This window comes from Catharus ustulatus, chromosome 9 (genome assembly GCF_009819885.2).
Source record: "Catharus ustulatus isolate bCatUst1 chromosome 9, bCatUst1.pri.v2, whole genome shotgun sequence".
In the NCBI taxonomy this organism is placed as follows: domain Eukaryota; kingdom Metazoa; phylum Chordata; class Aves; order Passeriformes; family Turdidae; genus Catharus; species Catharus ustulatus.
The window spans coordinates 22,861,696-22,888,148 of NC_046229.1; the positions used below are offsets into that span (position 1 = coordinate 22,861,696).

The following is a 26,453-nucleotide window of genomic DNA, read 5'->3' on the forward strand; positions in this document are numbered from 1 at the left end:
TTCAGTATGAACCAGCAGAACAATATAGCATTTGATAAGTAGGTAATTAAAACTCTTTACTTTTCACTTTAGCTAGATCTTCTGAAACTGCTTGTACCATTCGCTCTGTAGCTTTCTTCAAACTGTTTGCTGTCTTTATGGCATGATCCAGAGAAGAATTTAAAATCTGTTGGAAATAATAAAATGTATCCTTATTAATAATGAAGGCAAATATATACATAGGTACTGGAAAAAAGGTGATATTTAAGGTTTTGTCCATGATTTTCACTCTGAATACAGGATGAGAAGTAAAACTGAGTCACATGATGGACTGCTCTAGGATTCAAGTTGGAAGTATCTGTTAGTTATTTCTCTCTGTATTCATTTGAACTGAGAAACATTTGCACCTTTCTAAGTATCAGCTCCGGTGTGGTGCATGCTTTTGGTACTGAGAAAGCTTTCCTGAGGTTTTGATAGTGGTTTCTTTAGCTAGGCTTTGTTTCAGTATGTAAAACACAATTCTAGAGCTAAGATGCAGTGCTATTTTTTGATCTGTTTCACGATGTATACAGGGACTAAGATGCACAATAAGGCTGTACATACCCGTATGAAGAACTATACTAACATATAAGCCAAAATACTTGGGGTTTGAACTCCCTCTTGTCCTACCCTCAAATGGACTACATATGCTTAGGTTATAGTAATCAGCTTGCTAAGAATGGGATGTTCTACAGTGCTTTGATACAGGGAGGTAATCCTTTCAAGAAAGTTGTGTGGCTTTTAATTTTCACTCCAAAGTCTTACGTTTGCATAGGAATCATTGGCATTTCTGTCTCTGATGTTGATTGCAGATTTTCTTCGGGCAGATTTCTTGCTGGGTATGTATTGATGTGAAAGGATTATTTTATCATATGTGCTTGAACAGCAGGTTTTGGCAGCTTCAAAGGATTTCCTAAAGACAAGATACATAGAATAAAATAAAATTTAATTAAGAAAAAAAAACTTTTAAACTATGAATTACATACATACACCTTGATAGCACTCAGCTGCAAAGTAATTTTATGGTGAGTAGAATCTTCCATCGAGTTGTAAAGCACAGTCCATCATTATTTCTGTTCTATCTGCACTGCAATAAGACAGAAAATGTTCTAAGATGCAGAGTAAGGAAATGTCTCATAATAGCAGCACTCTGCTGCTGCTGTAACTTTCTCTCACAGTGTTCTATGCCATTGATTCTCAAGTGCAGCTGCTGTACTTCCAGGCAATCTACTGCTATTGAGCAAAGCTGTCAAAAATCTGTGACAAAACTTGTTTGCATTTCAGCCTAGTCTGTGCTTCTGTTAGGAATCCATTTTATTTCTATATCATTTAATGTTAACAACAATTAAAAGTAAGATTGTTACTTACAGAGAAATAGTTGGTAGCAAACAGCTGCATCCTAATAATACAGGTCTGCTTTTGAATCTTGGAATTGGGAACATCCTCTTAAAGTGAAATTTTTTTCATTACTAAATGTGTTATCTAAAGAAGTTACATTTTTACTCTTCATTAAATTAGGAGTGAAGAACTAATCCAAGAATTGTTTACACATGCTCTTCACTAAAGAGTGAAATTCTAATATACAATATGCACTGCAAAAGATAAAACATTCTTCCTGATTATGATACCTGGTGGTTTTTTTTTCCTGCTGAATCTTCAACAATGGGGTTTTATGTTATACTACATAATTATTGCTACAGCTTACCTTTCACAAAGCCTGGTTACAACTTCACCTGGCTGTTCAGTTTTTTGAGCCTTTTGAGTGGAGATTCTCTTCTGTGAACGAGCTGCAGTTGTTGAGGCCATGTTTAAAACAAAAAAAAAACCCCGTAATTTTCTGTGTATTTTAACATTTGTTTTCTCTTCAGCATAAATTAAAGAGCAAGTAACTATCACTGCTGAATAAAATTTGAATATGTTTAAAGTTTTTTGTAAATGAGGACAGATTAACCTTTTTGTGTTAGCTCTTGAGTTTAGTTGGCAAATGAAATGCAGATTTATATGCAATTTCATACAGTAAAAGACTGCAGTGGGGAATGTAGAATAATCAGTGTCATAATCCTAATAATTACATGAATACTACTTTGATTTGTTGTTTCACAGGATTGCTGGAGACAAATAGCTAATTTATACTTTCTTCTAGATGGAATTTTCTATTTTTCTTTAAGCAATTTTTTCTTAGGCTAGAGAGCGTCTGAGTGACTTTAAAAGGTACATGTTCAGATGATCAACATTTAATTTTTTTTTTTAATTAGACTCTCCTTGACTTTGCTGCATGTCCCACAATATGAGGGTAGAGCTGAATTTTCTATACTACTTGTTTATAATATGTTAGGTAATGGCTGCCACTATAAAAGTTGGCACAGTAATGCCTAATTTCCATATCCTTTTATGTGGCTCTGCAAAATGAGATATTCCTACTGTAAATAAATATGAAAGGATTCCTCTCATAAAGAATCAGGGAAAGTTAAATCTGTCATGCATGGAGATTAAACTTGATCAGGTGTGTAAAAGTTGGATTTACAGGGCTAATGATTGCTTATATTAAATTAAATGTGGCCTGGTATGTACAGTGTGGCTTTCTGCCCCCTAAAAGTTAGTCTGTGTTTGTTAATTACACATCACACTTACAGGATGAACCAGAGCTGCTTTTTCTACACCGGGGACAAGACTGAACAGACTCTTTGTAATTCCTGAGTTTTACTTGATCTCTGCTTCCCCTGGGGCATCTGCATCTAAGTCCTGGAAACAGAGATATGTGGTTTAGAAAAACAAATCTATAAGCAATGTTTCCTTGTAGGTGTTCATATTTTTGCAATCACTGTACCTTTTCTCTCTCCACATCTCGTATTTGAAGACTTGTGACTTAGAGTGTTACAGTTGACAAGGTCCTTGCTTTGTGAATTGTTATAACAGGCTGAGAACTCTTCTGAATCACTGCCTAAAATGAAAAAAAAAGTTAAAAGGGTCTGAAATACGAGAAGCTTGGACTAATGTACTCAGGTAATTATTTGGCTTTCGGCACTCTAATTTCAGAGCCTTTTGCTGCCATTAATGCTACTGTAATTTGAGGAAGAACTTTTCCCCCCCGGGAGAGGGGATTGAATTAAAGATTAGCTTTCAGCCCTCTCTACAAGCTTTGAATGTATTTTTCTGGTGATGCTTATTTTCAGACTAGGAATTGTTGTTTGGTTTTTTTTTTTTTTTAATGAGGTTCTCCATCTCCCTGTCCATAGTGTTATGGAAACATGCAGCATAATAGGAATGGGAGGAGAACTTTAGCAGCTCCAGTATGGTACTGCTTTAATGATTGCACCAACCGGTGCAAACAATAATCCCAGTGTATTATATTAAATTAAAAGGATATCACAAAAAGGTCAAGGACAACTGATAAACAAAAGGTAAGAAAACCTGTATATTCAGACTTAAAACTAAATGTAGGACAGCTCTTGCTATTCTCCTTTAGTTGCTGGTTACTAAAAGCCTCAGAATATTCTGCAGTGGAAAGGTAAAATTGTTTTTACACAGAATAACAAAGTTGCATCCAAAAACTGAAAGCGGAAGTACTGATAGGAAGTGTCTCAGTTGTCAAGCTTGGAATCATCTTCTAGAATGTGAAATAAGTGCACATCAGAAGAAAAAGCAAAATCAAAGCATTGTGTGCACGTCACTGTCATGCTCTTGAAAATATTAGCAGTAGCAATGTTTGGAAACTTATCTGGAAAGCCGAATAAGATTTATAGAGTAATTCAGGTTAGACAGAACTTCTGGAGGTCATCTGATTCTGTCTCCTCTCAAAGGAGGCCCAGCTTAAATGAAGTTGCTTAGAACCCTGTCCAGTTGAGTTCTTTTTAGTTTCCTTTTTATTCTTAGTGTTTTGTGCTCTGCTAAGCAGTAACAGCTGTTGAAACTACAATTTTCATGTTGAGACACAAAAGGAATGTATTTCTTCACAGGATCCCCTAGCAGGTTTAAGCAAAGTTCTGACCTTTGTATGCCCTCATGACTTACTCAGGTTGGTATCTGATAAATCAGTTGGTTTTCTCTGCACGAGGAGTAGAGATGTTCCAGCTTTCCCTTCCTGGATGTTTGTATTTCTTTGAGCAAGAAAACAGAATATTTTAATTGTATCTTAATATTTCTATGATGAGACTTATAAATATATTAATGATTACTTCTTAATTGAGAAGAAATCAGATTTATTAATAGAAAAAATTTTACTTGTATCAGTTATCTGAAAAGGTGGCAAGCAGGAGTTTAATAATTAACCAGTTGAAAAATAATGAACCCTTAGTTAAAGGACACATTCTGACAAAAGCACCTCAACTTCCCACAGCTGTTAAAAATGCTTAAAAGTAGAGATCTTGATAATCCTGTGTTGAAATAGTAAAATAGTATGAAATTTTAGATACATCCATCTGTTACCACTGATAGTGTTTTAATAAAACTTACTTGCTTTCTTAGTAACTTTGAGCTATTATTATTATTTAGATTTAATTTGATGTCTTTAGATAATTAGAGGAGTATTTGAGATGTACCTTCTGAGAGAAAAAGAACAAGGTTCCTTGTTATTTGATATGTATTTTTACTTTGGGTGTACAGGATCTCAGAGTTTATTTGGAAAATTTTCTGCCTGTTCATGAGCATAATAATCAGAAGATTGAATTAATACACTTTCAATGCAGAGAAAAAAGTGGAAGCTAGGTGAGTTTTACTAGACAGCTATTAATACCTACTCTGTAAAATAATCTGACAGAATTAGGTTAATATGACTCTGTTCTCTGCTGCATGCATTCTTTTCCCAGCAACTCTGCTTCTCTACTGGAACTTACTTCAGTTCTCTTTTTATCTTAGATTGGTTAAGGGGAGACCATTTATTTTATTTTTCTAATTTCATTGAGATGTTTAACATCTATAAAATGCTTCCCAGAAGGATGGAGATGGTATTAAGAGTTTTTACAAGGTTTTGATTGTTAATTATGAAAGGATTTGCATCCCTCTCTTTTCTTGTTGAATTAAAAATACCACACAAATATTGCCAAATTATCTTTGAATGGCACTGTACTCTGACTAGTTATTCACATCCTGAGCTTGTGTGGCTGTCATGAATTTTACACAGAAGTGTGATTTAACTCCTAGGTGAAAGTGATGGTGGTGTTTCGGCTTCAGGAAATACTTTCAGACTGAGAAAGGTAGGAAGACGAGGCTAAGAGGAATTCTTGGATGTGTAGTTACAGAATTCTGTAGAATTTTTTATTCTGGAAGTATTATTCATATTGCTTTTCAGAGATTTCAGTCATCCTGATTTTCTTATTCAGCAGTTAATTTTATGTATGTTTTTATAAAAACTTGAGCAGCTGTTTCCAAGTTTTCACTTACATGTGAAGACAAAGATTGCACTTTTTGCCTTCCAAAGAAAGTTTATTTGTTGGTGGGATTGCATCAGTTGTCTGATGTCTTTCTCCCTCATGGTTCTTGTGAAGGAATGGAGTTTCAGTACCTCTTCTTTGTGGAAGATCAGCAGTGCTTGAAACTGCCGAGCTCTGTACCAAGTAACAAAGCACAGATACAAGTTATATGGGCCTTGCATTGCAAGGGATGACTCCCACCAAACAGCATCTCCTCAGGTTCTCTCACCATTTTTCTCTGAAGCCCAAGGTACCTAAAACATTTAATATGAAAGCATTTTTTGAGACTTGCCTGTAGATTTGTAGAAGGCAGTAAGATTTTTTTTTTGGCGGGGTGGAGAGTGTGTATGTGTATTTATGATCTGGGAGAAAATATTACCATTCTTAGGAGTAAACTCAATTTTCTCTAGCACAATACTGTTGGATCTGCTAGTAATTCTGCAGATTAAGATCTTGGACAAAGTAATCTTGGACAAAGTAATCTTTCCTCCCACAAAATTATAGTGATTAATTCCTCAAAACAGCTTTGCAGAAGCTAAGTTAGCTACTCGTATTTTCTTACTATGAAATAAATGCATTTGAAACTGGAACTAAGAACATTCAGTATAGTTGTATTTTTATACTTAGGTTTCTGTTACAGTTCATTACATATTGTGAAGTTAATATTTCATTAAAAATAATTTCTTTTGAAGTAAGGTTCTATCTAAAAGCATCATGCTCTTACTAGATGAGAGTATAAATCACACAACTGCACTTAGGTTCTCAAGACTGGAATCAATAAAACAGAATAAATGTAGTCTTTAATAAAAGTCAGTTACCTCACAGAAGGACTGGGCAGATTCATAGGAGGTCAGTAACGATGACAGGCTGCCTTTGCTGCCATTGATTTGTTCTTGAATGTCTTCAAGCAGCATGCCAAGTCTGAATATTCCTCCTTCCACCCTTCTAAATTCAATCACAACCCACAGTTACTTAAAACTCTCTAAACGGATCTTTTATTTCTTTCCAAGATAACCATAGTGGACATTGCAGTGCATTTCCCATAGGAAAAAATAAAATGTATAAAGTTGACAGAGTCCCTTTCAAATATTTGACATAATCAAATAAATAGACATCCCAATTACAAGTAGGATATATAAAGCCCGAGGTGAATTTTGGCCAAACAACTTTTAGTTTACCATATTAAGATAATATTTTCACTTCAAGAAAACTCTCATGGATAAATGAAGTAAAAGCTGTAAGACAGTCAAAGAAAATATACTGATGTACTACTTAGCACTTCTCTTCTAACCTCTCGGGATCAAACTCTCCAAGGTTGATAGGCTTGTCCTTGTAGTTCTGCAGTTGTAAGTTGTGGTGCTCTTCTCTAGCTTTTAAATAATTTCTTTCCAAGGCATCAAGGTATCTTTTCAGTTGATTTAATGCCTTCATCAATAAGAAATAATTCAATACAAAATGTCATGATAACTCAGCATAAGTAGCTATCCCTATGTCTTGCTATGTAAGCCTGATGTTATTTGCAGTGCTGTTGGTAAGAATTTTGGTAGTTCTCTGAATTGAAACAGGACTGCATATTGTATATTCACCTGATACTCTGTGCTGCTCTATTATGTCCAAGTAAAATAATAAAAATTCTTTCTGAACTGATGCCCTACACACCAGAATTCCTAACTTACATGGCAACTTCAGGCCTTTTATTAATAGTTTTAAGTCGGAATCCTTAAAAGATTTAAGAATTTGTCCACCTACTGAACACCTTTGTTTTTGCTTCTAACCTCATACCTTCATTTTGAATTGAGAAGAGTAAACATCCATTTGAGGTAAACATCAAGAATCTTGCCAGAAAATTGTAAGTCTACAGCCATTTCAAGTGCACTTCACATAGCTCAAAATACATAAATTGATTTACCAGATATTTGTCTTGTAAAAAGATTTTTTCCTGTATCATATGCATAGAGAAGTCTTCCACCTTCAAGACAAAATATTAGAATTGTATTAAATTTAAACAAATTTGCCAAGTGAGTATGGAATTTGAGGATCAGTGCAAAGTATATATTGAAACAGAGCCCTTACTTTCTTAGTCAGTTGCTCTGTCTGATCCTTTAGTATTTGAGACATCTTTTCTCCAAGTGTTAGTTGTGGCAGTGAATCAGAAGGATTTAGACAGTGTGCTTCTACTGTCCCAGCTGCTGGTAGTGCTGATGCTGCTGTTCCAGGCTCCAGTCCTATGGAAATACAAAGTAAGGTTGATCAATTGCAATTTCAGCCCAAAAGTGTAATCACATTACATTAAATAGTCATTTGCATAGTTACTGTAATTTTATTTACTTGCTTTAAGCAAACCATGAGTAGGTTGTACAGGGACAGGAGCACGTAATGTGATGACATCAGGTGGTGTCCCCGTGTGTCCCGAGGAAATGGCAGTGCTGGCATTTGCAAAGTCTGGCTGAGGAAGTATCTGTTAAAATGAGAACCTTCATTATAGATACAGTGTATAGAACACTTAGGGACTTGGGAAAAAAACCTTAACTCAAAATACAAAATACTAATGAAATGTTTATTATAACAGTACCGGTTTTCTGAGTTGATAGTTAGATGTGTAAAGTGTCTTATTGTATAAATACTTAAAATACTTCTGCTCTGTGTTGTGAAAATATAGAGGATTTGTATAAATGGGAAATACGATATGAAGGTGACAAAATAGTTTTAGGGGATAGTTATAGTCCTAAAGGTAAAGAAGAATGACTAAAAAAATGTATTTTGAGATATTTACCTTAGAATTAAATCTCAGGTGGTCAATATGATTCTGTATGTCAGCATGCTGTGTCAGCATCTCATTTGCAGCCAGGAAAAAATAGGGAAAACTATTAAAACTTCTTGTGTCTCAAGTAATTTCCTAAGATGTAAATCTAGGAATGGAATTAAGAATCTGTAAAGCTCAGTGAGTGAGCTCCATGTCAGTGTGTGAAATTGAGCAGTGGTTATCCAATTACTACCAAGCTTTAAAAGAAATTCACTGCAGTAAGAGAAATGTAGTTGAAAAAATCCTTTAGAAAGAATTGGCTTGTCTCAGTCATTGAAGAGTGTTAGATATAAAAAAAGGCAAAGATGTCTTAGCATGGGCACAGCATAAAAACAGAATGTTGTTCTTAAAAATACATTTGAGATTTTTTGTAAATTTAAACATTTAAATAGAACACTAGAAATAACAATTTATAGTGGATTTCCTAATGATTTGATAGGATGCTTTATCATCACTAACAATGCACCGGTGTTAAAAACTGGAGTATTAAACAATAGTCAGCCTTCAAGTAATTGGCAATGACAGTTCTGTATCAAGTCAGTCCCACAGAACTTTATTTGTGGAAGCAGTTTTGGAGTCAAATGATGTATTCACTGATACCTGCAGAGTGCCTATAGAGCTAGTCATGTTAGATTTTATGGGATACAGAATATCTTCTTCTAATAAAGCACTCTTACCCAGTATGAAGAATTTCTTCAAGCATCCTAATTACCTGTAGCTGTCGCAGCAGTTGTGAAATACTCCTTTCTTCTTGATTCTCTACTTTAGCAGAATTGAAGGAATTCTTATTTTCCAAAATGTTGTTCATTGTTACTGATTTACTTTGCAAAACAGGAAAGGGTTTTGCTCTTTCAGTTGAAGGAACTGTAATATTGTCAGGTTTTTTTTGTACTTCTGAAGCAACTTCAGAGAAGTCAGGGAGGCAATAGTGAGCTTGCCCTTGGCCATATTTGAGCTCACAGGGTGAAACTGTTCTTTTGAACAGGGCTCTCTCGTCTTTTCTGTTTTGAAAGGTGTGTGCATCTCCAGTCTCACTGATCAATTGGGAATATTCTTGTATGTGCCCACACGGACAAGAAAAAATAGGTTTCTTTGAAACAGGTCTGTTTTCATTTAATGAGTTTCCATTTTTATCAAGAGCATTTTTTTCTTCCTGCATTTCTAAGGGATACTCCTTGGAGCTTGTGGCCCATTGTTCATGCACTGAAGGGCTTTTGCTCTGTTCTGAAGGCTCAGGTTTGCTCCCGGTGTCATCGATACTTTCAGTAAAGGACGCCTCTGGCATTGTCTCACATTCAATGAAGTGGCATGTGCTTAGTAATTCTCCCCTAGGAAAATGACGCAGGAGGACATTGGACATCTTGGAGGTAGTTACATGTTCTTTGCTATCTGGTGTACTGGAACTACCAACAGCTAATTCCTTCTTAAAGGCAGCATCACTTCCAGGCATTGCAATTGGAACTCCAGTTGTTCCTCTGGTGCCTCTGTGATGACTGGAGAATTCTTCAGGCTGTAGAGGAGTTTCATAATTGGTTGCTGCTTTTATATTTTTGTAATCTTCAGAACAGGCTAAGTTTAAAATACCAGAAATACCTTTTGTACAACTACAGGCATTCAACTTATCTGAATTATTGTTGTATTTACAGCTTATTCCTACATCTCCATCATAAACAAAGTAATCATCTTCCTCTTCAGTTGCATCTGTGCTACAGCCTAATGGATCTGAAAATGAATTATTCATTTGGGCTTTCATCCAGTCTGACAGTTTGCACTTTTTTGTGGTCTCCATTTCCAGTTTGTGTAGAATATTAATGCCATTGCTTTGCCAGTGGTGGACAGAGCTTTAATTATTGCATGGATCAAAATCTGGAATGTATGAGTAATAATTATTTTATACTCAAATGTACATGACAATAATACCGCGTTATCTATATAATTAATATTTAATTATCTCCCTGCTGTAGCTTTTTTAGAACAATCGTACGGGCATGGATGGTTCCCCATTTGCGCTAGTGTAAGTCTGCATTAATTGCTGGAGGAAATAAGACACAAATGACAAAAGCACGGGGAACAGCAGCTGCTACCTGTCCTTGCTCATTAATCCCGCTGCAGTGGTAGAGACAAAAAAAACTTGGTAACAGAGCCACAAGTGGTACTGAAGTTCAACTTCAGCCTGGAAAGACCCAAACAAACCTCCCAACCCCTTTCCGCCCCCTTCCTCTCACCACTCTGAAGCGTTTCCTTAGCTTATGCTGTAGAGAAAGATCACAAACTTTGTTTCCAAATTTACTTCTCGGCCCCGTGCATCAGATAAAATGCGATTAATTAGCAGCTCGGCCGCACGAGCGGCATTGTGTCACCTCATCGGCAGTGGCTCGGGGCGGCAGAGGCGAGCTGGCAGCCTCGCTCTCCTGCGGGCGCCGGTGCAGCGGCGGGGCGGGGCGGGGCCGGGCCGGGCGGAGCCTCGGGGGTGCTGGGCCCCGCCCCCGCTCGCCATTGGTCCGTGCGGATGATGCGGCCGCTCCGGCCGTTGGCGGCCCCGCCCCTGGGGCCGGGCGCGCGCGGCGCCGATTGGCGGGTTCGAGGAGCGGCTGCGCGTGGGCGGGCGGGGCCCCGCGCCCCTCGCAGCCCCGCTCGGCCCCGCCGGCCCGGCTCGCACAGCGCCGGCCCCCCGCAGCCCCGCCGGCCCCTCGGAGCCCCGCCGGCCCGCACACAGGTGAGCGGTGCTGCGGGGGCGCGGCGGGGTGCGCTGGGTGCCAGAACGGGGGCTCCGCGCGCGGCCCCGCAGCTGAGCGGCCCCGAGCGGCGCGCTGTGCTGGCGGATAAAGCGGCGCGGCCCGTCAGGGCGGTGCGCTGCGAGCCCGGTGCCCCGTGGGCCCGGTGCCCCGTGCCGGCTCCCGGCGAGCGCCCTTGGCCAACAAAGGCAGGAGCTGCCCGTGCCCGGGGGGGTGGGGTGTGTGCCACGATCGCCCTGGAGGCTCTGAAGGGAGCCGGGACCAGCAGGGCTGTGCATCGGGCGGCTTTGAGCACTTGTGTTGTGCTAACGAGATGGATAAATAAAATAAAAGCGTGCGGGCGGGAGTGGAATGGGATGGTAATAGAACCGGAACCAAAGGATCTGCAAGCGTAACGCGAGGAGTGGGGTACACAGGGAGCAAGCTCTAAACTCTTGTGCGAGAGGTTGAGTTAGGCATTGTGTTTTGGCATATCTAAACTCGCACTATACTAGACCTAGTGTCGTTTATGTACTAGACTGTAGGTTTTGCTAGTGTAGTTCCTGCTCTTCTTTTGCTTTTTCACTTTGTCAGTGGAGGAGCATAGTGTATCAGAAATTGCTCTCTGTCTCTTTACTGACCTGATTGCCAAGACACAAATTTTACCACACCTTAAAGCTGTGGCCTTTCTTCTGCGTTAGAAGCTTTTCCAGCCCAATGTGCTGTTCCTGTTAGATTCTTGCCAGTGACTGCAGGGCTCATGTATCCTGGGTTGCTATGGAGAGCTGTGCAACCATCTCAGAATTGGGAAGAACGTGCTGAGTCTTGCATCTGAAAAAGATGAGTTAAAAGATTCTAGTCCCTGCTTAAGTTTTGTCTGGAAACTTTATAACTTTTTTAAAGTGCTAGTTCTATTAGACCTGAAAAAGCTAGCAAAAAGACCTCCTCATAATACAGTCCTTCTAAATTCGTTGCTTATATATATTTATAGTGTGTTAAAACTAATTTGTAGGCCTGTCCAAATGTTCCTTCTTACTAGTTTAATTAATGGTTAGCAAGTCTTCTGTGGTTATGCATCCCTCTTCAGTAGGAAGGACTTTTTACTTCCAGTTACTTCCGTATAAGGCTGGGACAAAACTTACCTGAAACCTAAGACAGCTTCATTGGACTAGAAGAAACCTTTGTGAGTCTTCTCAGTTGCTTTATTTAGCATGCTGTTGTTTAAATGCTCTTGTAAGTCTTTCAAGCATCTTACAACTACTTAGGATTGTACATTGCTCATTGCTGCAGCATTGCTTCACAAATTGATGATTCAAAGGTCAGAGTAAGTTTTGAGAGGCTTTTTTTCCTAAAAAATGCTATTTGTGCATAGTTTTAACTACTGAACATAAGGGGACTTTTAAAAAAATTTTTAGTTTCTCCTCATCTTCCACGTTTTAAATTTAATAGCTAACATATTTGAACTTTTTGTCCTCCAGGTTTATTGTAGCCTTTGTGTGATCAGTTTCACTTTCCGCAACTTAGTTAGTCCTGCCCAGATCCGTAATAGTCCTGGTTTCAGTGGCTTTTAAGGTCTTAATGAAATTGGTTTTGTTTGAGGAGTGAGTGATCCTCTTAAGACTTTTAGGGATCAACCTGTTATTGTTATCACTGTTCCTGCAAATAAAAGCAAAGAGAGATCCAGGTACCAGAAAAAAACCTGAAACTTTTCTTAAACTATTTAATACCAAGTCAGCTATACAAGTGATACTATCCAAAAAGGAAAAAAAAAAAGGTATTACTTTGTGGAAGACCACAATATTAGGAATGCAAAATACAGGAAAAGCGGAAGTGGAAGGACTGGCAAGAGAGAGCCTGAAACACCAACAGTGTTGAACAGATGATTAATGTCAAATTGCCTCTTGGGACTCAAATCTGGCAGTGTTTGAGAACTATGGTTCTTGTTCATATAATAAAACTTCTTTGTATTATAAACCTTTTACAAATAGGAAGGAAAGCTTTAATTCAGCTAGGTTGCAGGGAATATAAACCACATGTGATTTATAAAGAAGGCTCTCTAAATCAGTTTTATTTCTTGGATATTTCTGTTTGCTACACTATTTTTCCTCCCGTTACCATGTTAGTATACTCAGGAATTTTGCTCCTTGCATGCAGCACTTTGGAGTCTGGACCTTATCTAGTGGTCGCTGGTTCGTCAGAGAACAGGATGTGCTACTGTGACTGATTCTTTCAGTGTAATAATGTCTGTACACAGTGGATAAACTGGCAGTGGGGGCAGAATGGGCTGCAGCCCAGTACTTATCATTCTGATGGAAGAAACTGCATTGAGGAGATTCTGAATAGATTTGCATCTGCATCCCAAGTGTTGGAATGAATATGCAAAGCAATTTACAACTTGGCACCTGAACAAATACTGTTTTCCTTAAATCTCCATAGGTGATGTGCTATAAATACACTGCACCTGTCTATAAGAAGGAAACAGTACAAAAAAACAGCACGTGGTCTTCTCCCTGTGGGGAGTGTTCCTCCTGCAGCACAGGCTGTTTTGCAGGTTGTAGCTGTAGCCTCATTAGAGAGGATGTTAATGGCTGCTGTTAGTACTTGGGAACTGAGGGGCAGGTATGCACCAGGCAGTGCTGCTGGCATTAACCTGCCATGGAGCACTGCAGTTGTGTAACAGAGGTTCTGTGAGAGCTGCATCTGCTCCCTGCAAGGCAAAACCTTGCTGGGGTGGTAAGGGTTCGTTATGCTCAATGTCTGCTTTGGCTCTGAATGAGCACCACAGTGCCAACTAGGAATTTTGAAACAGCAGCTATATTGCTTCACTTAAATTACTACTGTGTCTTACTGCCAGTGATTCTAAGGATTATTACTATTTTTAAAACTTAATTTATAGAATCTTAAGGTAGCTTCTTCCATTTCTTTGTAAGATGCTTGTACAATGTTTGTCTTCTTTTTACATACCAGGATCTCTTTCTAAGAGATTTTTATAGGCCAGGAAGGAGCTAACCTAGGCGGAACATTTTATTGGAGAGATCTGGGATCAACTTGCTGTATCAGCTAAAGTGCAAATAGGCAGCCTTTGTGCTGAACCCTTCCTATGTGGGTTCTTTCACACTGGATAACATGCTCCAGTTCCCAAACTGAACGTGCCTGGGAGACGTGCGTCTCACTGCCTGGGAGAGGCCTCGTGTATGTTCATTTGCATTATGAGATTGTCCCAAAGGATCAGGGTTCAAATTTACTTTCAGAACTTGGTAATAAAACTGTTACTGATTTACTGATTTATTGGGAATTATTTCAACTAGCACTGTGAATAAAAGGATCAAAAGTTACTGCTTTATTGTGAACTATCGTTGCAGTCTATTGCGGCATTTGTGCACTTAAAGTGCCTGGACACACATCTCATCCCCAGTTGTGGGAGATGTTGGAAAGAAGGCAGCACAGTATTTGTTTTCAGTCTGTGAATGACAATTTGTAAATAAACTTACATCTGGCTCTGATAAAAGAAAAAAAAAAGGAATCCTAATACCTTGATGTATCAAATATGTGGAAAAATTCTGACATATTTTGACTGTGATATTATTCTGCACTGTTCTTGTATCCAAAATCTTAATCTTGCTGCAGGTAGAATTAATTTTCAGTTGCTTGATTAGTTTTATGATGGAGATATTAGTTATATTTTGCTGGCACTTCATGTTCTCTTTTCTTATTTTACCACAGTGTGGGATTCCCCGAATTCAGGTTTTAAATAGGTGGCTTACATTAACTATCTGCAGCAGTGTCTGTGCAATAAAAATACTTGTGGTTACTTGTGTTAGCTACACTGGGTTCTTTAACCTGCACGCTGGACAATAATTATGTACATTCAGTAGCAAGCTGTTTTCCACTTAAATACTGCTTTTCTTAGAAAAAGAAGGGAAAAAGAAATAAGCAGGATATAGAGTTTGAAAGGCTTGGCATCTTGCAGACCTTTAGCATTACTTAAAGCCCCAAAACTCCATTCAGCTAGGTGCTCCACAAACAGAGGAAAAATCCTCCTCTAATCTACAGAATAGGTGGAAAGTACTTACAGGAAATGCCAGAGGGCAGGTGGAAAGGCTCCCGGGCTTGTGTTTGCCTTTGACAGAGTGCTGTGAGCCAGAAGTGGGAGTGCAGGAGCAGTCAAGAGGAGTTAACCTGTGAAGGAAGTAAATGAAGTCGAGATAAACCTTCTCTTACCTATGTTCACAGCCTACCACGAGCAGGACCTGTTTCGTTTAGGCAACTAGTGAAATAAAGAAAACCCCAAACAAAAATTTGTACAAATAGTGATAAATACCTCTGCTGTTACCATGTCTGTCATAATGCAGGGCCACATTAGCACGTTGGACTCTGCTCTGGAGCTGTGTTCTTCTGGTTGTCAAATCTGTGAATTCATTTCCAGCTGTGGATGTGTTGAGAGCCTCACTTCATTGTGAGCAAAATTTGTCTCAGAAATGCTTGATCGTTGTCATCATGTGGGGGGGTTTGTTTGTCTTTTAAAATTAATTTTAAATCTTGAGATGAGTATCTCATTGCTAGGATATTTTTAAAGGTTTTAAAAAAATACAAATAGTGCTTCAAAAACTAGTATGATTTATATTCTGTAAAGTAGTTTTGGGGGTTTATGCAATATTTTCCTCATCTTGTTTCATATAGTTACCAATATTTTCAATAAAACTATTTTGTGTACCTACTTGGGGCTCTTTGAGACTTCTGGAGATACTTGTGCCCCTTTGTCACTAGGGGGTTTCTCTTCCTGTAGTCATATTGATGACTAAATTAGAGTATATTGGTAAGTAAATTAACTGGACAGAAATCCCTTTCTTGGTTTAGGTTTATGTACAATACTAGAAAGAAATTAGGGAGAGGAATGAAGAAAATAATCAGATTGCTCAGGAGTTTGTGACAATGATAGTATTTGTGTAACTACTCACTTGGCAATTATTTTTATTTTTTGAGGAGAGTTGTCGTAAGTATCCTGACTTCTATTACTGGTACTTTTCTGGTCTTTTCTGGCCTTTTGTACTTCTGTTACTGAAGTCATTAAGTCTTGGGCATGAAGTGGCTAAAAAGGGAGATGGAATAATTTCAGAGATAATGGAGTCAAGTTTCCATCCCTCACTCTAGTAATTCTTTTCTTTTGTTTCACAAAAGGCAGTCAGCTCTGCATCTGTCAGTACTGGTTACAAAATGCCTGTCGAACCTCGTGCTCTCAGTTACAATTTGATGATTCTCCTTCTAGCAGGAAATTATGGTTTCCTATATAAAAGATGCTCTGTGCACGTTGTTTGGGCAAAGGCGAGGAACCCTCATATTTGATTTTCTATTAGAACATTGTAAGTGAAATCCTAGGCTCGTGGAGCAGTGGGTTGACAGCATTACAAGTCAGCATCACCTGTGGGCCAAAAGCAGTGCAATACCCACCCCTTCCAGCCATTTCAGGGCTCTCTGCAATATTCAGCCATGTGTCTTATGTTTGTGTGGGCCCATATTTCTAAGTGAGCATGGTAAATATAGGTGGGGTGGAGGAGGAAGCATCTCAACCAAGAACATGAGATAGTGGTTTAATTTATTTGCAGCTCGTCTGATGAGCCTGATGGCATAGGATGTTTAGGTGGGGTCTTTGCCATGCTCTGCAGTGGTACAGGCTCTGCAGCACGAGCTCTGTCACTCGCAACTGGGAGGAGCAGCCCGGGAGTTGCTTATGAACTTCAGCTTTCCTCTTCTGTCCATTAAGGTGTGATGGGAGCTGCACATGGCTTGCATGCTGCTAAGCCAGTCCTATGAAAGAATCCCTGTGGTTTATTCTGGGGTTTTCTGCTCAACAGAGAAATCCATCAGGAGACAAAGGAAGTATTTCAGAGCAGGTGTTGCTCCACATCATCATGATCCTGGAATAAAAACTCAAATTCACCTCATCAGTGAAGATGGTTTCTATGTGCACTCAGCTAATCTGCTGTTGAACAGCTGTCAAAAATGGTGCAGAGAGGAGTTTAAAATTAAGCCTCCAAGAATAACCACAGTGGTCTTAGTACAGTTGTTTCTTGTATTTGCATGATCCACTTTCATGACTAGTCACTTGTGCTCAAGATTTGGAAAAATTAGCTTTTCCCCAGCATGGCACACATTTACTTAAAGACTCATTCACAGGGGAATATGTATTATTGCAGAAATGCTAATGATGATGCTGTTTACATTGTAAATAACATATTACACTTGATGTGAAATTTTAAGGCTTTTTGTTTGCTTATTTTAGGCTTATTCATTAATTCAGGTGAATTTTTTAAATGTCCTTGAACAGCACTGATGACTAAAGTAGAGAATGCTTTGCTTCTGAGTGTTCCTTGTGCTATTTGTATTTATATGCTCTTTTATATTTTGAAGGTCTGAAGCCAAGCTCATCTTTGTATTTCAGTAATTGGACTGTTGGTATATTTTTATTAATATCTAGTCTAGTTCTTCATTTACAGGCTATGCAAAGCTCTGTTTTGTTTTCGATGATCCAGTTCAAGCTTCTTTTCATTTTTTCTCGTTTTTTTCCTCCTACCCATTCTGCAGAATCTTTCTGAAAGGAAATTCAAACTTAGTTCACCATTGGGGAATTTGTCTTGATCCTGAAACAAGAAGTCTCTGTCACTAGTTTTTCTCAGGAAATGCAATTTGTGCAGTAGATCTGCCTTTATCTGTGCTTTCCTCTGGTAGCTTTAGAATCTCTCTGTCCATGATGACTTCATTTGGCAGATGCTCCTTTCCCACAGATTTGTGTGGAGCAGCAGATGGGAGGGAAGGCATGACTGGATCATCTCCTTTAGGGGAAGGCAGAAGGAAAGGAACTGTTTGATATTCCAGCAGCCCCCAAGTGAGCGGTCAGGGTCTGCCAGCTGTCCAGCCATGTGACTGCATCAGCAAAGCAATACTTCTGATCATCTGACAAACTCCAAAAGAAGGTGTGGGTTGAGCAAAGAAGCAAATGAAGCTGCTTGAAATGTACTGTTTGGAGGTGATGAAGGAGAATAAAACTCTCTTCTCCAATTGTATTGTAATTATTAGTTCTGTATACTGCAGATAAATCACAGCATTAGCTTTCTGTTGCTTGCTGATGAATTTTTACCTGTGCAGAAATGTGGTTTTCTGTCAAAAGTTTAAATTAAAAAATCTATTGTAGACATTCAGTGTAACTAAGAATTGCAAACTGATTAAACTCATTGTTCTACCATTGGGATGAAATTTAGAGTATGTAATCAAATTATTGCTGAAATGGAAAACATCTTAAAACATGAAGCACCTGGCTGGAGGCTGTGATAACTAGAACTACTAGCTTGCATACAGGCTTTGGGGAAAGAAATAGCAACTATTGTTTTAGCACTGTCAGAAACCTGAAACATGCTGATTAGTATTAAAGATGGGGGGGGGGGCCCTTGGTTTCTTCTGTAATTTTTCTTGAGAGAGAGTGAGCCTTATTCCAGTCTTAGTGTCACTGATTCAGTGTAGGGATGTTAATGGAAGCTTGAGATGTACTTTCATCATGCAAACCCCTTCTACATTCATATAGTTTCTATATAAATCTGTGATTTAATAGAAAAAATAATGAAAAGTGACTTTCTGACAGCAGTAAGTATATTTTTTTTAGATAAGAGCATTGAATTGAGGCAAATTTACCTTTTAATGATGGTTTAATTGAATATCCTTCAGCTGTTTATAGCCAGCATGGGTAATCCCTGACTATGGCTCAAAGTTTCGTCTAATAAAGAATTGATAGTCTGTGGTGGGCTGTGAAGTGGCTGCCACAACCTCTGCCTTGCTTCATTTGATTTGGGGGTTGTGAGGTTGATGGTAGTTTCTGTTTTGGTTTCAAACAACTGTGTAATTAGTAACACCAGTTTAATTTTCCTCTTCTGAAGGACACCTAATCTTTTCTCTGCGGGCTTTTTGCTGCTACTTCAAAAAAACAGAAACCCCTAGGACTTCCTGTATTTAGCAAAATCGTTCATTTTAAGGTTGTATATACAACTTCAGTTTTTTATTTATGCTTTCCTCAAAGGCAGCTCTTTAACATGGATAGGAGTTTTGTATTGCTCTGAGGTGTAGAGGGAATAAATTTGAAGTAGCTTGATTGCACTAATACAGATTTTTTTCTTAGTAAGCCCCAAGTGATTTTTTCAAGCTATGTAAAATTTTAATTTAAAATGCACGTTTAGGAGAAAGCCTGTTTCACTGTTGGTTGTGCTGACAGTGTAGAACTTCTCCTGAGGTCTGTTAATTCCTTAGGCTTTTCTGCTGGAGCCCTGTGTCCCCTGAGCCAATTCTGTGCTGACCACCAGCTTGGGCAAGGCTTGGTTACACAGAGATGCTTTCAGTAGTTATGGTGCAGCAGCTGGAAGAGCAAAGCTGAGTTTGTTTTACTCCAGTCCTCCCAAGGCCAGTTTACACCTGAGAGCTGCTGTCTGTGCAAGTGTTCGACTCCCACCCCCTGCATTTTTCATTCCCCACTCTAATTAAGGTGGTTTAGGTTTGGTTACTGATTACACGTTGGTATGGCTGGAGGCGTAAGTGACATCCTAATGACTTACGCGTGAAGAAACTGGCTATGAAGGGCAGACCCAGCAATTTTGGTTGGATCTGTGATGATGATGTGTTGGCCAATGTGGGTGTGTCTGTATCACCCTCCCAAGACTAGGAATGTGCTGTATGGCCAGTAAGGAGGGAAAAAAGCAGGAGCAGTGGTTCCAGCTCTTGGGAGGTGGTGGCATCAGTCAGACAATGAGGACAGATGTGTAACTCAAATATAGACACCTGATGCAAAATGCACTGCTAAAAATAACTGATATTGAAATAAACACAGATGTTCTGATGTACTTTGAAGTATAACTGGGTTTTTAAATTTATAGTTGGCTTTTTATTTAAAAAAAAAAGCTTTTAAAATTATTCAGTTAATTACCATTACGCTATAAATACACAAACAAATCACCACAGCGATCATTTTGTGATCTGCGGAGGTTGCAGAGTACACACTTTTTACTTTGTGCTATGTCCCTCTATGGAAGAGAACTTCCAAATCCCTTGGATCTGCTGAGCAGCAGGAATGCTGGAGGGTTGCTGGAGCCTGGGTGGCTTGGGGCCATTGGCCTGGATGTTACCTGAGCTGAGGCTGGACAGGCTTCCACAGAGCGCCTGGAACACAGTCTGGCCGGTGTGTGGGCTGCAGTGCTATTGTAACCTGTGCGTGTCACGCTTCAGAATTGCAAAAACAAACCCACACCCACTTGTTGATGCCTGATAATTCTAGTGATGAGCATGGAAGGGCAAAGTATTTGTTTAATTGGAAGAATGTGGATTGCCTGTTTGAGGGCTGCTGGCAAGGTAGAGTAGGATGAGTAGCATGAATCTTCACAGCTGGGACTTGATAAAACTAATGAGAGGAAAAGGCATGGACTATATTGACAATTAAATATACAGGTTTGCATATTCTTCTGATGACAGTCTGAATCTGAGCTCTCTTCCTGTCTTTTTGACACCTCTGCAGTCTCTTGATGAAATATGCATTTGTGAATTACGCAACTCTATGTTTACTTAATATTAGTACTGAGGCATAAATATGTCACTGTCTCTACTAAAAATATGTTTAAAAGTAGGGAAAATTTTGATTACAGGGTTTCTTTTCTGTTAATTTTTCCTAGCCAGCCTAAACATGTCCAGTATTTACATGCTGGTTTCTGCAATCCCTTTGAAGCAGAGTCAGGAGCTCGCATTGCAGTGCTGCAGAATTTTTGAATAGGAAGCCAGTGGTATTAATACCCCGTGCCCTCCAAACTCCCATACTTCCCCCTTTTCTTTTGGGAGCAGGGAAGAGAAAAGTGAATATAGAGCTTAAACCTTTGCTGGCTGCTTTGCTTACAGTATTCCAGGTGGGACGGTTTCCAGAATGGATGATTTCCAGATGGGATTGTGCCCACCAGTTCTGACTGCTGTGGGCCTCCAGCTGATGATCAGGGTTTCAGTGGCAGTGTTTATATGTAAAGCACTTTGTGATCGGTTCTAAATTATGCCTTTCAGTCTGTAGTTTTCATCCTGTAAGGATTTTGCCTGCAACTTCATGAGGCCAGAAAATACTAACAAGGGTAAATTCTTCCAAGTCTTCAAGAGGAGAGAGTGTTGGCTTTTGTTAAACCTCTGTAGCTTTCTCATTTGCCTACAGGAATTACCATGTCTGTGTAGAAGGCTTTGGCTCTGCCTTTAAGCTCTTGAATGACGTTTCCTGCTTGGTAGGAGCAGTGTTATGCTTTTACATCAGCTGTAAATGCTGATGAGTTATTAACGATGAGACTTCAAGCCAAGCATCTTGTGTTCCCTTTGCAGAACGGCAGCTGAATGGAATTTAAAGGGCCACAGATGAAAGAAAGAACATGAACATTTCTGAAGGTGTGAGATGTGTCTGGCTGTGACCTCCTTACCTCAGTAATAAAGAAGAGTTTTTCTACAGGAGCTTAGGATATCTTTACTCCAGCTTCTTAATATACTAACTGGAATGGTGCTCTGACAACAATTCTCCATAATAAAGCACTTACCCTACTACAGAACAGTATTTCTTTCTCTACTGATAATGTAACTCAATGGCGGAAAATAATGTTTTGATAAGCATGCGTGAAGATCGTTCCTTTCACGTGCGATACAGGTAAGACTGGCATTTTGCTGTTAATAATAGCTAAACGAGTTGCAACAAATAACTTGATATCTCTGTTAGTAGTGTTACTGAAATTTAAAATTAAACACATTTTTTTCTTGATTTTTGAACAATGAAAATTCACTTTTGTTATGTAGCAGATTATATTAATATGATTACATGATTGTGTAGTATTGGAACTTGCATGGTAGCAGACTAGTACATTATTGTTTGTATTTCTTTGTATTTGGGGTAGAATGATATGAAGTGTGGTGCCTGCAGGGTAATAACTACTCCTCTTTTAGTTGTTGGGCTGCCTGTGCAAATTGCTGAGTTTTGTCTACTGAAGTTCTCTGTACTTGGTGCATTATTGTTCTGATGAATGATGATGTATTTTCCTTACTTAAAGAGGTTGATGGAAACTGCCTTGGTGCCTTGCATTCAAAAGTACTGTTCTTGCACGTGAAGAGGATATGGGATTTCCTTTCTGAGAGCTTTTGCCATTTTTCTTCTGAATCCCCTTTACAGACGTGAGACAATGTGTTAGCACTTCAGATTCGCTCTAATGGAGCTGAACTACAGGAGCATTGTGTAGTGCATGGTTTGGAAGGGTACATCTTGCAGTTCATTCAGTAGGAAGGGACACTGGAAGACTGAAATGATTGTTTAAAAAGAAATAAAAAAATGTGGTTCTGGTGTGCTCCTCCCACCCCTACCCTGGTCATCCTTTCTTTGGAGGCCTTTTCCTCACTAGCTATCAGCAGTAAGGGAGTACCTTATTTGTAAGGCAGCACATGCTATGGCTTAAAATTAATCCTTTCAACCTTCTGACAATGTTAGATTGCTGTTGGAGTGCTTTTCATTTCATTCAAGTCCTTAGTTTCATTTCCTACAAATCTAGTGTCCTGGTTAGCAGTGCAGCCAACTGGAGCAGCTTTTTCATGGTCAGTAAGGAGAAAAATTAGCAAATAAGCTGTAATTTACTGTTTTCTCTCTTTATTTGACTGAAGTCTCTATCCTGTGGCTTTGACCCTAAGCGTGCAAGCCTGATAACTCTGTGCTGAGTCTTCCCAGCATTCCTCTACCATGTTTCCCCATGCTGGTGCTCATGCTCTCAGTCTTCCCCAGATAACTGCAGAACGTTCTTGCTCACTCTTGAATAAAAGCAGGAGCTGTTCAGGGTACTATTATAGAAGTAAATGGATGAAAAATGTGTCATGGCAAATTGACTGGTTTAAACTGACAAGATAAAAAAAACTTTAAAAAATTTGGCAAGCAGTCTTACTGCTTTGTGCTGTGTTTCAGTACAGGTTTGAATGAGATTAACAATAGCAACAATAACAATATTCATTTTGAGATTAATTCAGTATATTGACCTGGAATTTTATGATGACTTTGATAGTTATAATTTGGAAATATTTTATTTTGTTAGAGTTTAAAATTTAGTGCAGAAAATAAAAGATCATAAGTTACTGGGGAGGGAGTTATCAGTTATTAAAAAAAAATTACTTGCAGGTATTATCCCAGGCTTGTTTGGCTGTGGCTGCTCTTCCTTCTGGTGTTCCATTAGAACTGATTTTAAAGAAGTTGGGGCTCACTCCTAAGGAAAGGCTTTACTGTGGGTCTGTTTCTGACTGTGCAAGGTTTTCTTTCTCCCCACAGTAGTTGATCAGTATCACTTTAGCAGTTATAAAAATGCTTATGCTGGTGGAAGGAGATTATTTTTTATTTTTTTGTTGTTTAGTGACTGGGGAAAAAAAAGCTAATGTTACTTGATTTGTATGAATAAATGATCTGTAGGGTGAATATTTGTGGAACTTGCTTCTTTTGGCCGGCTAAATTCATACACCAGAAAGTTGTAACTGATTTTATCTTGAGAAAAAGAACACAGAATTCAGGCATGTGGTTTCTTTGTGAGTGAGTTGTTTCTAACCTCACATGATTAGTTTGCTGGAAGCAGTGCTGCAGTGGAGCTGTGGTGGAGCTGTTTGCAGTGGTCACTGTGGAGGTTTCTGCTCACATGGAGAAGCCAAGAGTAAGGGCAGGAGTCAGGAGTGTCATGTCAGCTTTAACAGGATGCTGTGGCATTGGTGATGCTGTGCATCTGAACTAAAGAGATGTCATGGGGGTTGTTCTGTCTCTAGGTGTGTTATTTGTACCAACATGTTTCATGGCAGATCAATGACAGCTGTGTTCCCCCTCAAAAAAGTCCTCTTAGTGGGAATTGAACTGAGTAAAACTAAATTGTATTTAGAGATTGTAGTAATCACTGAGTCTTAACTGCCTTCTTCCACTGCCTTAATTCTTACTACTTTTCTTGTCCTTATTGTAAGATGAGAACAGCTGAAGAGAGGGAGACAAGGAGGCAATATGCTTAGGGTTTATGTTCTTAGAAATAATAAAGGTTTAAAATAGAATGTGAAAAAGGTCAGAGAAGAAAAAGGGTGGGGGGGGAAGAATAAAAAAAAACCTGGGGAGCCAGGCAGGAGGAAGAGCTTTGAGCACCAGATAAGGATGAGGTAGTTTTACAAATGAGAAATTATTCAGGAGATGCCAGCCAGCCTTTCAGAGAACAGGTCCAGGCAGCTATAGGCAGCAGAACAAAATGAAGCCCTGTGAGAGCATTTCCAAGTAATATCTGAGAGAACGTTATCCTGTTCAGTAGGAAGAGAATTACATTAGAAATGCACAGATGAATGGGGCTTGTTCTCGTCTCCTCTCTGCACATTCAATGCATCTCTTGTTTGGCCACTGGGTGTTGAGTAAATAATTCAATTCAGCCCAGGGAACAGAGAAAGTAATGTCATATTCTCCTTGTAACTATTTAATGACTTCCTAAAACATTGATAACCTGGGCCTGTCTAGTCTGCCAAAGTGCTATTTAACCATTAGCAGTGACAGGTGGAGAACACCTACATAAATCCTAAAAAAACCCACCACAACAATAAAAAAGTGTTAATTTGCATAAGAGTCCTTTAAGTAGCAGATGGAGGAAAAAACAAATACAAACCAAAACCAAACCTCTTCTGAATCCAGTTTTGGTACTCGATGGAGAAGCCAAGGAAACTTTTAAAATAACTGAGTGATTTCATAGCTCTTATATAACCTGAATAAAATACTGAGTGCAGGCAACTGTGGAAATAAATATTTAATTTTCTCTGTTCTATATTGGTATAGCTTATTTAGATTTTGAAGTGGTAGGTCAGAAAGAATGAATCCAGATGGAATTAAAGCTTTAATTTGATGTACAGATTCTAGCAACCTGTTAACACAACCTCTCTAGATTTGTGTAATTTTTGCATTCTTCTTTTACTCAAACAATTATTAATTCCCATTTTCATTTACTTCCTGTAATTCTGGTTGAATTTAAACATTCTGTAATAAGAGCTGATTTTCATCAGTCTGAGTATAAGCCTTTCACTTCTTAGTTGTGTTCTGTATGAGAGATCCCACATCTTTCATTTTTATAAGTTACACTAAATCTACGATTGCAAAGTCAAATGATTGTATTTCAAACTCCCTGATGAAAGGACAATGCTGCCTTAGCATTTAGCATTTTTTGTGCAGTGTGAAATTAGATGAATGCAGTCTCTCAGGGGAGCTACCATACTCTCTGGTATTACCCTTGTACCTTTTTAACTGCCTTTTCTTCACTGATTATGTGGCTGATGCATCACAGTTAAAAATATTTTTTTTTAATGGAATAAATTCACTTACAGAAGCAGAGTCCAGTGTAGCATTTTCAGTGTTATGTCACACATACATTTTGCTGAAAGTTCTGTTCTCTTAAGCCATTCAGGCTAAAAATGCAGAGTGTGGCTGTGTAATGGTCCAAATCTCTGCACTGAGAAGCACCATATTTTCTAGCTGTCACTCTAATTGGCCGTGTCAGTTAACATGAGGTGCCCGGAGAGAACCTCTTTGGATAGGATTAAGATTACCCAATGAAGTGTTTTAAGTCTTAAACCTTCAGTTGCTGATGGTGTAATCATTTCTGCCTTGTACTTAATTGTACTTCATCATTTCTGCCTTCTTCTGTCTTACATTCGACACATGCACGATGTCAGAGCCAGGTGGTGTGTTACAGCTAACAGGAATGCTTTAATTTCTCTGAGAAGAGTTTCCAAACCTAAAAATTACTGCATGTGTTATGGATATCCAACCTGAGAAGTTTGGCTTGGCAAGAACTTCATGCTGGAGTTATCTTTTGCTGTCAGCATCTTTAGCAGCTACCAAGCAGGCAGTGCTTTTGGTTGCAGAGGTTAAACATGTCGGTCATCTCACTGTGCTTAAGCTGTGGCATGTCGAAGAGCAGCAGGTATGCTAGTAGTTTGTGTTTTGTGCTTGTGATGCCAATGCTTTTAGTTCTTTTGGAAGTCATTAGATTTTACAAATAATTTTAAAAATATTTCCTTCCTGTTCAGATTTGAGTAGAAGTTTGTGTAATCAATTTTTTTCCAGTTTAAGAAAATAAAGAAATGTAAATATTGCAGGTATGTTAAAAACTTAATCACTACGTCAAGTCACAACTGGTGTCATGTAGTGTTTCCACTAAAATAACTTCTGCAAAAGCTAGCATTTGATTGTCCACTTTTTTGGCAGTGTTAGCACATATTTTTTCAACAATTAAAGAGTGTCTGTTACTGGGTTTTCATTTTGAAAAAAAATCTTTTAAAAAAGCTGACATTTTTGCAGGCTTTTTAAAACGTATGTGTCCTGAAAAAGCTGGTGAACCATACTGCTTCAAGATTGAGACCTGGAGCTGTTGTCTTTCTCATGTTCCTCTCCCTGCCTCCCTCAGAGGATAAAATTGTTGTAAAATTTGG

The 26,453-nt window shown here is 38.8% G+C and overlaps 2 protein-coding genes across 4 annotated transcripts in view; one reads left to right on the forward strand and one right to left on the reverse strand.

Moving 5' to 3' along the window:
• The window catches only part of AKNAD1 (AKNA domain containing 1), a 35,188-nt gene that overhangs the window by 3,012 nt on the left and 5,723 nt on the right, over positions 1-26,453 (reverse strand). Inside the window, exons 3-18 of the mRNA XM_033067275.2 lie at positions 15,902-16,032; positions 15,017-15,122; positions 11,615-11,774; positions 8,942-10,095; positions 7,755-7,884; positions 7,500-7,651; positions 7,336-7,395; positions 6,718-6,851; positions 6,245-6,371; positions 5,398-5,561; positions 4,030-4,115; positions 2,846-2,959; positions 2,650-2,760; positions 1,724-1,805; positions 784-931; positions 61-166 (exon numbers count right to left, since the gene is read on the reverse strand). Of these exons, the coding sequence (XP_032923166.1) occupies positions 61-166; positions 784-931; positions 1,724-1,805; positions 2,650-2,760; positions 2,846-2,959; positions 4,030-4,115; positions 5,398-5,561; positions 6,245-6,371; positions 6,718-6,851; positions 7,336-7,395; positions 7,500-7,651; positions 7,755-7,884; positions 8,942-10,018 (2,491 nt within the window). The 5' untranslated portion in view covers positions 10,019-10,095; positions 11,615-11,774; positions 15,017-15,122; positions 15,902-16,032. The remainder of the gene's footprint in view (positions 1-60; positions 167-783; positions 932-1,723; positions 1,806-2,649; positions 2,761-2,845; positions 2,960-4,029; positions 4,116-5,397; positions 5,562-6,244; positions 6,372-6,717; positions 6,852-7,335; positions 7,396-7,499; positions 7,652-7,754; positions 7,885-8,941; positions 10,096-11,614; positions 11,775-15,016; positions 15,123-15,901; positions 16,033-26,453) is intronic.
• The window catches only part of GPSM2 (G protein signaling modulator 2), a 29,482-nt gene continuing 13,928 nt past the window's right edge, over positions 10,900-26,453 (forward strand). The window contains exons 1-2 of one of the 3 annotated variants that reach the window (XM_033067276.1): positions 10,900-10,945; positions 21,324-21,639. In XM_033067276.1, the coding sequence (XP_032923167.1) occupies positions 21,578-21,639 (62 nt within the window). In that variant the 5' untranslated portion in view covers positions 10,900-10,945; positions 21,324-21,577. Of the gene's footprint in view, positions 10,946-19,887; positions 21,640-26,453 lie in introns of those variants that run through there. The other 2 variants (XM_033067277.2, XM_042779561.1) reach the window with 2 other exon arrangements.